The sequence below is a fragment of the Odontesthes bonariensis genome, chromosome 8 (assembly GCF_027942865.1).
Source record: "Odontesthes bonariensis isolate fOdoBon6 chromosome 8, fOdoBon6.hap1, whole genome shotgun sequence".
NCBI classification, from domain to species: Eukaryota; Metazoa; Chordata; class Actinopteri; order Atheriniformes; family Atherinopsidae; genus Odontesthes; species Odontesthes bonariensis.
This window is the reverse complement of record NC_134513.1, coordinates 2,761,872-2,775,037: the sequence shown is the minus strand read 5'-3', so window position 1 is coordinate 2,775,037 and position 13,166 is coordinate 2,761,872. Positions and strand designations below refer to the sequence as shown.

At 43.3% G+C, this 13,166-nt stretch overlaps 1 protein-coding gene across 3 annotated transcripts in view; it reads right to left on the bottom strand.

Moving 5' to 3' along the window:
- Positions 1-354: 354 nt before the first annotated feature.
- The window catches only part of gramd4a (GRAM domain containing 4a), a 66,215-nt gene continuing 53,403 nt past the window's right edge, over positions 355-13,166 (bottom strand). For 2 of the 3 annotated variants that reach the window (XM_075471311.1, XM_075471313.1), the window contains 7 exons: positions 12,397-12,551; positions 10,784-10,801; positions 9,852-9,996; positions 8,453-8,546; positions 8,280-8,370; positions 8,127-8,195; positions 355-5,782 (listed from right to left, as the gene is read on the bottom strand). In XM_075471311.1, the coding sequence (XP_075327426.1) occupies positions 5,672-5,782; positions 8,127-8,195; positions 8,280-8,370; positions 8,453-8,546; positions 9,852-9,996; positions 10,784-10,801; positions 12,397-12,551 (683 nt within the window). In that variant the 3' untranslated portion in view covers positions 355-5,671. The remainder of the gene's footprint in view (positions 5,783-8,126; positions 8,196-8,279; positions 8,371-8,452; positions 8,547-9,851; positions 9,997-10,783; positions 10,802-12,396; positions 12,552-13,166) is intronic. The other variant, XM_075471312.1, reaches the window with a different exon arrangement.

Here is a 13,166-nt window from a genome sequence, read left to right as displayed (position 1 = left end):
GACTTTAAAACCAGAGAAGAAGAAAGCGACCCTTCACCAGCTGTGTGGTTTGTCATGTGGGTACGTACCTTCTTGTTGGATTAATGCTGGAAAGCATCACTCCTCCTTGTTCTCGTCCTTCTAACAGTCGTGCAAACGCCTTCTTTTGGGTTCCTTTGGCACCAGCAGCTACTTTCTGACTCCAACAGACTAAAAATCTTCTTTAATGTGCAGAAGTTTGCAGGCTGGGCAGCTAACCCTGACCTCTGACCTCCCTGTGGAAGCAGGAAGCTAAATGAGGCAACAAAGATCTCAGCCTGCCCCCCTGTGGCCGACGGGCGGTACTGCAGCAGATGAAATGAGACAGAGTCGTGCTGATATCATCAATCGGTTTACTTAAATTAAAAAAATGTACATCACATTTTCTTTTACAATAGACATGTCTTTTAAAAACTCAGTGGTTTCTTTTCTTCACTGTACATTTCAATAACTTTGTGTATAAATTCCTCTGTGAGAAAACGGCAGGAAGCATCTCTGCCTCCCGCCAAAACACTTTGTTCTCCGACTGCTTCGTACCGAATCCTCCGCGGTTTGTCCGAAATAAGAAGAGCTGCGCCGCGAGTCCCCAGATGCTGAAATGCTTTTGGAAAACGCTTCCTTAACACTGACACATTTAGTAAAACTGTGAGAACACCGGAGGAAACATCCCTGTTTCTGAGCGAGTCCCAGCCACCGACGTCACTGTGAGCAGAAAAATCTGCTTTTATTCGCCGGCTCACAGACCCACGCAGAGGAGAAACTGATGGAGCGAGCTCTTCTTTATCCCACTGCAGGCAGGTTTCAGCCTCCTTGTGGAGCGGCTCTGCAGGAGGAAGATGGAGCTAAAGTAAGAAGAACATCTCCTCCGGTCCTTTACTGTGTCACTGATGGGGGAAACGTGCGGCTTTCCTTCATCTTTCTGTGTTTCATTGGACCAAACTAAACCGTCCACGGCTGCTTCTCTTCCCTTCAGGCGTTACTGATGCTTTAAGGTTGGCTTCTCTGGATGGAAATCCCATTTTCCTTCAGCTGCTTTCTGACACTTTTCTGTCCTTCGACCCTTTCACAACCTTCTTGCTTCTCTGAGCTGAGTTACCTTCTTTAATGTCTCGTCAGTAGTCATGGTAACAGAGCTCAGAGCTTAAATAAGGGCGCCCCGACCTCCTTCTTCTTCTTCTTCTTCTTCTTCTTCTTCTTCTTCTTCTTCTTGCAGTATGTCTGAGAGTCCATGACTGTGTTCGAAACCGCCTACTACATACTTCCATACTACATACTGATCGATCAGACAGTATGCAGAGCGTTTACCCACAATGCATTTCACTCCTCTTAAGGAGTGATTTCTCTTAAGCTCTAAACTCTGTAAACTTTAGCAACATTTGAAACATTTTCAGGTGAGAAAGTAGTCGTTTAGATCCCCAACGTGTTGAAAACCTGACAAAATACCGGCTGTTTACAATTTAGTTCCCACTAATTCTGCGCTACTAAAGCTAGCCGCAGTGAGCAACGCACTTCCGGTTATTTTCACAAAATAAAATACCCGTTGCCTTTTATCATAGGGAAAGCCATTACCATACAATTGGTGCGTTTGTTTTGAAAACAGGAAGTGAACCTACCCTCGTTGTAGCTAGCTTGAAACTGCCGTTTTGACAGGAAATGACGATCGGCGACGTCACGTTACGTTGCATCTTGGGTAGTTTGAGTACGAGTAGTAACCTCATGATGCATACCCAACATTTAGGAGAATCTAGTATGCATCCGGGAACTTAAAAAAAGTTAAAGTTAGTAGGAGTAGTGGGAGTAGTAGGCGGTTTCGAACACAGCCTGTGTTTCACGTTTTAATTGAGTGTGTGAGGCTGAGAGAGTTTTAAAATTTTTTAGCAAAAGTTTTTAGCTTTTACGGAGTGTTGTTTACCAATTCAGTTTTAACTATGGTGTACATTACAGCAAAGACACCAGTTTTCAGTCTCGGATTTAAATTTTTTTTAGTGGCAGAGGCAAAAATGGCCGTCTATCTTTCTCGGAGGGACAAACTGCAGGCGGGACCTCAACTTGATGTCGTGGCTCTGTGGAAGTGCAATGTGAAAGCTACCGGGGGCATGGAAGAGTTTACAGAACTGTGGGGCTTTAAAAAAGTGCTGTGCACCATTTCAAATGAAGGGGAATTGCAATATAATTCCAGCTATTGATTATTTGTTTGTTTCTGATATTGTGTGGCATGTTTTTGATTGAATTGTGTAAATAAATGTTTTGTTAAAAGTAAAAAAAAGTCGTCTTCTTCTTCTTCTTCTCCTCCCTCAGTCCAGTTTCCCTTATTCCAGCTCTTAGGATGAGTGTAAGGCGATTCCATCAGTTTTTCCCCTTCCTGATCTGAAACTTTTATCTTTTGGGTAGGTTTTATAAAAACCTAAATATTTTACCGTCTCAGAGGGTTTTTGTTCCATTTGAGTGTCTGTTTCCCCATCAGGAACGATAAAATGACTCTTACCTACAGGTGGCGTTTCCTCGCTTTCTCAGGAGGCTGAACACAGTGACGGTGAAGGGACCAGCCGTCAGAAACAGCCATGTTTGGGTTAAACGTGACCATCTCTGCGCGGTATGAAACGTGTGAAACTGGCGTTTACAGCGAGTCCCGGCGTGCTGGATATGACCATTTTACATGCCTCCTACAGCTGGGAAATACTTCTAAAGTTGGAGAGCAGAGAGTCGTGAGATTAGTTCAGGAAACAGCGAGTCCAGTCTTCATCGTTCCAGAGTCGCAGGAACTCAAACGGACTCGGTTAACACAACTTTTACAACCTTCTGTAAACATGAGCGTAGGCAAAACATGGCTGACACTAAAAGATTTTGGCAAAAAAGAAAGAAAAGCGATGTTAGACGTTAAAAACGTGATACATTCTGCGCTTCGACAGAGTAGAAAAAGGCTGACCGCCGGCCCCCGTTGGTGGATCCATTCACTCCACAACAAACGGAAAAATCCACTTCTGGGCAGGTTGGCTGAAAGGAAACGGATGTTAGGTGATGGTGGAACTGGTCGGCCGCCTCTCTGCCTGCTTCATATCCAGTTCAGTCGTTTAACGGCGGATCAGAGTAAAAGTCAAACTGGATCCGGTGCCGATGGGAGCTGCTTCTCGACCTCCCGTCCCGTAAAGTGTCTGATGTGGTTTGGCATTAAAACTTCTACGTGTGGAGCCGTGCTGCGGGAGCAAAGACCGGCTTCGTTCCCGCCGGCGGCTTTTTACCGAGTAAAGTGACGCTGAATCGTTCCGCTGCTCAGCGAAAAAACACACAAAAACTGACTTTAAGATCTCCAGAAACACCAGGAGGAGCTCCGACTGTGGCAAAGAAAGAGGAAAAAATAAATCTAACGGCTCAAAATCCTCCTTTATGGACCGAAAAAACAGACTTTCAACAAATAAATCCTGATTAAACGTGGTTACATCACCAACAAGCCTTTAGATTTAAATATCCAGCTATTAAATACTGTGAGGCTCCCGATTTTAAAGTCCGTTATGGACCAGGATCCTCAATTTCAAGTTCCTTTTTGATCTGGTGTAAACACAGCGAGTTCAGACCGTATCTGGTGTAAACACGGCGAGTTCAGACCGTATCTGGTGTGAACGCGGCGTGTTCAGACCGTATCTGGTGTGAACGCGGCGAGTTCAGACCGTATCTGGTGTGAACGCGGCGAGTTCACACCGTATCTGGTGTGAACGCGGCGTGTTCAGACCGTATCTGGTGTGAACGCGGCGTGTTCAGACCGTATCTGGTGTGAACGCGGCGAGTTCAAACCGTATCTGGTGTGAACGCGGCGTGTTCAGACCGTATCTGGTGTGAACGCGGCGTGTTCAGACCGTATCTGGTGTGAACGCGGCGAGTTCAAACCGTATCTGGTGTGAACGCGGCGTGTTCAGACCGTATCTGGTGTGAACGCGGCGAGTTCAAACCGTATCTGGTGTGAACGCGGCGTGTTCAGACCGTATCTGGTGTGAACGCGGCGAGTTCAAACCGTATCTGGTGTGAACGCGGCGAGTTCAGACCGTATCTGGTGTGAACGTGGCGAGTTCAAACCGTATCTGGTGTGAACGCGGCGTGTTCAGACCGTATCTGGTGTGAACGCGGCGTGTTCAGACCGTATTTGGTGTGAACGCGGCGTGTTCAGACCGTATCTGGTGTGAACGCGGCGAGTTCAAACCGTATCTGGTGTGAACGCGGCGAGTTCAAACCGTATCTGGTGTGAACTTCGTATCTGGTGTGAACGCAACATATCTGGTGTGAACACCGTATCTGGTGTGAACACCGTATCTGGTGTGAACACCGTATCTGGTGTGAACACCGTATCTGGTGTGAACACCGTATCTGGTGTGAACGCACCATATCTGGTGTGAACACCATATCTGGTGTGAACACCGTATCTGGTGTGAACACCATATCTGGTGTGAACACAGTATCTGGTGTGAACACCGTATCTGGTGTGAACACAACATATCTGGTGTGAACACCGTATCTGGTGTGAACACCATATCTGGTGTGAACGCAACATATCTGGTGTGAACGCAACATATCTGGTGTGAACACCGTATCTGGTGTGAACACAGTATCTGGTGTGAACACAGTATCTGGTGTGAACACCGTATCTGGTGTGAACACCGTATCTGGTGTGAACACCGTATCTGGTGTGAACACCATATCTGGTGTGAACACCGTATCTGGTGTGAACACCATATCTGGTGTGAACACTGTATCTGGTGTGAACACCATATCTGGTGTGAACACAGTATCTGGTGTGAACGCAGCGAGTTCACACCGTATCTGCGCAGCAACCGGCTGAAGCTTTGAGCACGGAAACATCCACATTTGCAGTCTCTGATAAAGTGCGATGAACAGGAAGGAACGCCCTGTGGGCGGCGGCGTCCTCCCGCTGTGCGACCCATCTAAGCGGCAGTCGGAGTCGTGCACGTTGTGCACGTGACCAGCAGCTCCGCGTCCAAAAAGGCTGTTTGTTAAAAAGACAGAAAGGCAAACACGTCTGACACATATTTCACTGACGCTCACCAACAAACAGACAAAGCAGATGGTCGACATTTGCCGTTCGTTGGCGACCAACGCGGGAACGTGTCCAGCGAGTATAATACGCAGAAGCAACGTAAACTAACAGAAAGGCTCCGTGCGCACGCCTACAGTTTCCTCGGCTACGCCAGGAGGCACCAGTTTAACACGAAGCTGCGACTTATAAAGCTAAAACATTTGTTTCCTACACGTCTGGCAGTTAAAAAGAAACCGTTTTACATCTGCCGGGCGGCCATTTTACGCCCGGGGGTCGGAGCTTCACGAGTCCTCCTGGAACAGGAAGCGGACGAGGAAGCCAGAGGAAAACGAAGCCACTTGACACCGACACGTACACACTCACACATGCAAACACAGAAACAAGTAAGCCAGCGAGTCAGGTGGTCTGCGAGGTTGGGAGAGGAGGACCAGCCCCTCATCAGCCCTCTGATGATTGATAAAACCCCCCCCGACCCTCCTCTGGTGGTGCGGCCCAGCGTGGCGTCCACCAACGAGGAAGAAGTCCACTGTGAGAGGAGGAAGAGTCTTCCAGTTCAGGTGAAACCCGGGAGGCGCCCCGGGGTGGAGGCGCGTGGGCGGAGGCGGAGCTCTAAAGCTCGGCGCTGGCCGGCGGTTTGGTGGTGGTCATGATCTTCATGTACTGAGTGAAGATGGTCTCGAAAGCCTCGTCTCTGTGGATCATGGCACCAAACACCAACGGCTGGGGGGGGACACAGAGAAGGTTAAACCGTGTTGCTGTTTTCACACACATAAACTGTGTCTTCTCATCTTTATCCCTCATTTCTGGTTAATAAACTCAGAGTTTCCCTCATTTCTGGTTAATAAACTCAGTTTCCATCATTTCAGGTTAATAAACTCAGTTTCCATCATTTCTGGTTAATAAACTCAGAGTTTCCCTCATTTCTGGTTGATAAACTCAGAGTTTCCCTCATTTCAGGGTTAATAAACTCAGAGTTTCCCTCATTTCTGGTTAATAAACTCAGAGTTTCCCTCGTTTCAGGGTTAATAAACTCAGAGTTTCCCTCATTTCTGGTTAATAAACTCAGAGTTTCCCTCATTTCTGGGTTAATAAACTCAGCGTTTCCCTCATTTCTGGTTAATAAACTCAGAGTTTCCCTCATTTCTGGTTAATAAACTCAGAGTTTCCCTCATTTCTGGTTAATAAACTCAGAGTTTCCCTCATTTCAGGGTTAATAAACTCAGAGTTTCCCTCATTTCAGGGTTAATAAACTCAGAGTTTCCCTCATTTCTGGTTAATAAACTCAGAGTTTCCCTCATTTCAGGGTTAATAAACTCAGAGTTTCCATCATTTCTGGTTAATAAACTCAGAGTTTCCCTCATTTCTGGTTAATAAACTCAGAGTTTCCCTCGTTTCAGGGTTAATAAACTCAGTTTCCATCATTTCAGGGTTAATAAACTCAGCGTTTCCCTCATTTCTGGTTAATAAACTCAGAGTTTCCCTCATTTCAGGGTTAATAAACTCAGAGTTTCCCTCATTTCTGGTTAATAAACTCAGAGTTTCCCTCATTTCAGGGTTAATAAACTCAGAGTTTCCCTCGTTTCAGGGTTAATAAACTCAGAGTTTCTCTCATTTCAGGGTTAATAAACTCAGAGTTTCCATCATTTCTGGTTAATAAACTCAGAGTTTCCCTCATTTCTGGTTAATAAACTCAGAGTTTCCCTCATTTCTGGTTAATAAACTCAGAGTTTCCCTCATTTCTGGTTAATAAACTCAGAGTTTCCATCATTTCTGGTTAATAAACTCAGAGTTTCCCTCATTTCTGGTTAATAAACTCAGAGTTTCCCTCATTTCTGGTTAATAAACTCAGAGTTTCCCTCATTTCTGGTTAATAAACTCAGAGTTTCCCTCGTTTCAGGGTTAATAAACTCAGAGTTTCCATCATTTCTGGTTAATAAACTCAGAGTTTCCCTCATTTCTGGTTAATAAACTCAGAGTTTCCCTCATTTCTGGTTAATAAACTCAGAGTTTCCCTCATTTCTGGTTAATAAACTCAGAGTTTCCCTCATTTCTGGTTAATAAACTCAGAGTTTCCCTCATTTCTGGTTAATAAACTCAGAGTTTCCCTCATTTCTGGTTAATAAACTCAGAGTTTCCTTCATTTCTGGTTAATAAACTCAGAGTTTCCCTCATTTCTGGTTAATAAACTCAGAGTTTCCTTCATTTCTGGTTAATAAACTCAGAGTTTCCCTCATTTCTGGTTAATAAACTCAGAGTTTCCCTCATTTCTGGTTAATAAACTCAGAGTTTCCCTCATTTCAGGGTTAATAAACTCAGAGTTTCCCTCATTTCTGGTTAATAAACTCAGAGTTTCCCTCATTTCTGGTTAATAAACTCAGAGTTTCCCTCATTTCTGGTTAATAAACTCAGTTTCTCTCATTTCTGGTTAATAAACTCAGAGTTTCCCTCATTTCTGGTTAATAAACTCAGTTTCTCTCATTTCTGGTTAATAAACTCAGAGTTTCCCTCATTTCTGGTTAATAAACTCAGAGTTTCCCTCATTTCTGGTTAATAAACTCAGAGATTCCCTCATTTCTGGTTAATAAACTCAGAGATTCCCTCATTTCTGGTTAATAAACTCAGAGTTTCCCTCATTTCTGGTTAATAAACTCAGAGTTTCCCTCATTTCTGGTTAATAAACTCAGAGATTCCCTCATTTCTGGTTAATAAACTCAGAGTTTCCCTCATTTCTGGTTAATAAACTCAGAGATTCCCTCATTTCTGGTTAATAAACTCAGAGTATCCCTAATTTCTGGTTAATAAACTCAGAGTTTCCCTCATTTCTGGTTAATAAACTCAGAGTTTCCCTCATTTCTGGTTAATAAACTCAGAGTTTCCCTCATTTCTGGTTAATAAACTCAGAGTTTCCCTCATTTCTGGTTAATAAACTCAGAGTTTCCCTCATTTCTGGTTAATAAACTCAGAGTTTCCCTCATTTCTGGTTAATAAACTCAGCGTTTTCACTAAACCTGCTTTGTGAAACGGACCCCTGGTGTGTAAGCTCTGACCCGTGGGCATGCGTTACCTTCTGAGTTGACGGAGTGGCGATGGAGATGCCCATCCCGCTTCCCGGCAGGACCGACAACACTTTGTACTGCGGGGAAAGAAGGTCAGATTTGATCAGGCTGAAACGCAGCACGCCACCACCAAAGCGTTTCACTCAACACTGAGACGGCACCTTCTGGATGTCTGTGATGTCCACCAGCTTGATCACTTTGTTCTTCTTGGAGGAGCCGGATCTGGAGCTGGAGCTCTCAAAGCACAGATAGCTGACGGGGACAAACAGAGCCGAGTCAAACTGACTGACACAAACATGGAGCTCCGACCTAAAGATGGAGATGAGCCACTTACTTCTCCGTGACGTAGAGCACGCCGTTCCTGATGTAGTCCGTCGGCATCTTTCTGTCTCTGTTGATCAGGCAGCACCTCCAGCCGTTCTCACACACTGTGAACAGCACGGGGAACACGTTTAATCCAACACTGCAAACGCTTAAAGGGACAGTTCGCCTCTTTAAAGGGACAGTTCGCCTCTTTAAAGGGACAGTTCACCTCTTTAAAGGGACAGTTCGCCTCTTTAAAGGGACAGTTCTCCTCTTTAAAGGGACAGTTCGCCTCTTTAAAGGGATAGTTCGCCTCTTTTGACATGAAGCTGTGTAACATCCCATATCAGCAACATCATTTCTGAACATCTTCTTACCCCCTGCTGCGTCCTGTGAGCAGAGTTCCAGCCTCGTTTTGGTGCTGATGAAGGTAGTCCGGCTAGTTGGCTGGGGTTTAAAAAATAAAGCGTTTTGCTTCTCAGAACAATATGCGTTCAACAGAGTAATACATTTGCATCACAATATCATTCTCCAGGAAAAAGTCAGACCTCACAATCGCTTGGTTGCACGCAGTGATACGAATCTAATTTCTTATTTAATAAATTATTTAATACATTTTTATAATTTGATAAATAACATTAAATTATTATTTAATCATACTAATAATAATCAAATAATTATTATTTCATAATAATAATAGTATATTAAAATTATAATATATTAAAATATATTGAAATAATATTTTTATAAAATATATAAAATATATTTTATACATGGCGCGAGCCGGAGAGAAAATAGGGCCAAGAGATTGTGAGGTCTGACTTTTTCCTGGAGAACCATTTTGTGATACAAATGTATTACTCTGTTGAACGCATATTGTTTTGAAAATAGTACAATATAATGTAAATTATCCTTATACCCCATATTTCTTATTGGTTCAGTCTGCTCAGTTAAATTTATTTTTACCTTTATTGTTAAATGTACAAATCTGTTTTTATTTAGTTTACTGATGTTTATTATTATTATTACTATTATTATTATTTACCCTACTCTTCATACTGTAGACTTGTATATAGCTAATGTTTATTCTCTATTTTTATTTTTATTCTATTCTATTTGCTTGTTTTTACTTTAATTGTTTACATATCTTTTATATTGTACGCTGCTGCAACACAATAATTTCCCTAATTGGGATGAATAAAGTATTTATCTATCTATCTAAAACGCTTTATTTTTTAAACCCCAGCCAACTAGCCGGACTACCTTCATCAACACCAAAACGAGGCTGGAACTCTGCTCACAGGACGCAGCAGGGGGTAAGAAGATGTTCAGAAATGATGCTGCTGATATGGGATGTTACACAGCTTCATGTCAAAAGAGGCGAACTGTCCCTTTAAGCCAGGCCGGTGAGCTGCAGTGAGTCCCCTCACCCGCCAGAGGGCGCTCCGACTCCGGCAGGTTGAAGATCTCATGGAAAGCTCCTTTCTTGGTGCTGTGGGAGCGCCCCGTCTCCTCCTCCCTGCTCACGCCACACGGGACGGCGGCGAGGTTGCTGCGCGACACGACCGGCTGAACCTGGCGAGAGATGGGGAGCGAAAAAACAGCAGGAAAAAAAAAGAGAGAGAAATAAAAGGAGACAACAGGATGACGGGAGAGCAGACATCAAGAAAAAAAAAGGGGGGAGGAGGAGGAGCGGAAAATGAGTGAAGAGGATGACAAAAAAAAACAGAAGACAGTTCAGATCACTGCCAGAATCCCTCCGCATCAGCCCGAGAGGTCTTCTCCTTATTTTAACTTTGCAAAATGTGCACTTTGTTGCATCAGGCTCAGGTGTAACGTGCAAAGCTGAGAGTGAGGCCATCATTCGCTCAGCATACGCACCAGACAGTAAGTAAACAAACCCGAAACACCTGCTGGTTAGTAGAGAAATACTCATTATCTCACTGAAAATGCACCCTCATTCACATTATCCAGGACTAAGTTCAACTCTAGGGTTCACTTACTATGTGCAAAGGGGGATGGGGGGGGCTTTAAGGCGCTAACATGGCACTAAATGACTCGGTAAACACACGGCTAGCCCTCACAGAGCATCTACACCAATGGATCAAAGATGTCAGCAGTGTGGCAGCTGTTAGAGAATGCACAGAAACAGCCCACTGCCATGTTAAAAAGCATGAGGAAAAAATGTTTGGGGACAGTTTGATCCATTCACAATCACTGCCGGCCGGACTCGAGGTGTCAAGCATCACGCTCACGCTCGCGCTCACACGCACACCCACACGCTCGCTCGCTCGCTTTGAGGTGAGCTTGCAGCACACCCAGCCACAGAGGAGGAACCAAAGGGAGACACACCAGCTCCTACCTTCTCAGTGCAGGAGAGCTGAGAGAGAGAAACGAGAGCACACCTGTGACTGAGGCACAGACACCACAACAGACGGTGAGCAGCTGAGCTACTCTGCTATCTGGGATGCTTAGCTAGCTTTAAAGGGACAGTTCGCCTCTTTTGACATGAAGCTGTGTAACATCCCATATCAGCAGCATCATTTCTGAACATCTTCTTACCCCCTGCTGCGTCCTGTGAGCAGAGTTCCAGCCTCGTTTTGGTGTTGATGAAGGTAGTCCGGCTAGTTGGCTGGGGTTTAAAAAATAAAGCGTTTTGCTTCTCAGAACAATATGCGTTCAACAGAGTAATACATTTGCATCACAAAATGGTTCTCCAGGAAAAAGTCAGACCTCACAATCGCTTGGCCCTATTTTCTCTCCGGCTCGTGCCATGTATAAAATATATTTTATATAGAAAATGTATAAAATATGTATAAAATATATTTTATATATGTTATACAAATATTATCTTCATATATTCTACTATTTTATTATTAAGAATAATAATAATAATAATATTTCAATAATAATTATTATTATTTTTATATTATTATAAAAATAATAATAATAATTTTATTATTATGATTATTAAACAATAATTTAATATTATTTATAAAATTATAAAAATGTATTAAATAAAAAATAAATAAATAATGAATAATTTATTAAATAAAAAAATTATAATTTTATTTAAAAAAAAACTCAGGGAAAACTGCCGCCTGCCGACAGCCGCGCCTGTTACGCTGTTTGCTGCTCGGTCTGCACAGCAAGCAGTGATACGAAGGGAGAGAAAATAGGGCCAAGAGATTGTGAGGTCTGACTTTTTCCTGGAGAACCATTTTGTGATGCAAATGTATTACTCTGTTGAACGCATATTGCTTGGAGAAGCAAAACGCTTTATTTTTTAAACCCCAGCCAACTGGCCGGACTACCTTCATCAACACCAAAACGAGGCTGGAACTCTGCTCACAGGACGCAGCAGGGGGTAAGAAGATGTTCAGAAATGATGCTGCTGATATGGGATGTCATACAGCTTCATGTCAGAAGAGGCGAACTGTCCCTTTAAGACCTGACAGAAAAAAACACCCGGCAGGTAAACGTGCGAAAGGAAAACTGCTGACGCTTGCTCGTCATCTTGACTTGTGACACGGTAGAGCGTTAGCTGTGTTCTGAATAAACATTCAATCATATTTCAGAGGAAACGGATGTTATACGCCACCATTATTACATTTTAATTGTGAGAAAAGGGCTCAAAAATCCTTTAAAACTTTCCTTTAAGAAACATTTTGTTGGTGAAAACACCACAGACGCGCATGAGCACGCAGCTCTTTTCAGAGTGTTGTCATAGTTACGTTGCTAGGTTACACACTTTCGTGCTGTTAAAGGGTCAGAATCAGAAGCTAAAAGAACTGCATGTGATGCAAGATGACGAGTGAGCGCCAACTCTGAACAAATCAGGTTTTAGTTAGTGACTCATTCCTCAGGAGGCATCCTGATTCTTCTTTAAAAGTCTACAAACTCTCTGCTTAAGCTTTGGACGGTCGGTGGCGTGAGGAGGAAGCCTTTAACAGGGAGGCGCCGGCGTCCTCTTACCCGCCGCGACACGGTGGCGTTGGTCCTCTCTTTCAGCTGGGGGTCGGTGGGCAGGCTGTTCCACACGATGAACGGCGTGTCGTACTTGTCCCGCAGCTTCGGACAGCTCTTAAACAGGAAGTCTATGATGAAGAACTTGATGCCGGCGTACACGCCTGCCAAGAAGAAAAACCAGGCTCAGAAATGAACTTACTGTGGTACTACTGGACTGCGCAGGTCTATTATGTTCTACTTTTCAACAAATGAGCTTCCACATTGGACTGTAATGGAGCCTCACGATCTGGGGTTGCCTCTTCCCTCATAATAATAATTATAAATTTATTTATATAGCACCTGTCATACATAAAATCAAAGTGCTTTACAAATAAGATCAAAATACAAAGTAAATAAAGTATAACAACCACAAGAACAACAAAATAGAGCACAATAGAGAAACAAAAAATGCAATATACAAATAGTAATAATAATAATAATAATAGAATCCATAAAACTAGTAGAAGGCGAGGGTGTATAGATGTGTGTTTTTAGCTGCTTTTTAAAGTTTGTAATACATATACTCAGACAGCAAAAAGATGAAAGAAACAAACTAAAAACCCAACAGTAAAGCATATGTTACAGATATGGTACGATGTTCAAAAATACTTTAACCCTGACGGGGGACATTTTTCTCCACTTGGGGTGAACTTTCTCCTCTAATGTCACACTGTAGATAGTGATACTCATCATATTTGGTCCAGTTGTGCATTTTTGACTCTTTTTTCGAATTTCAA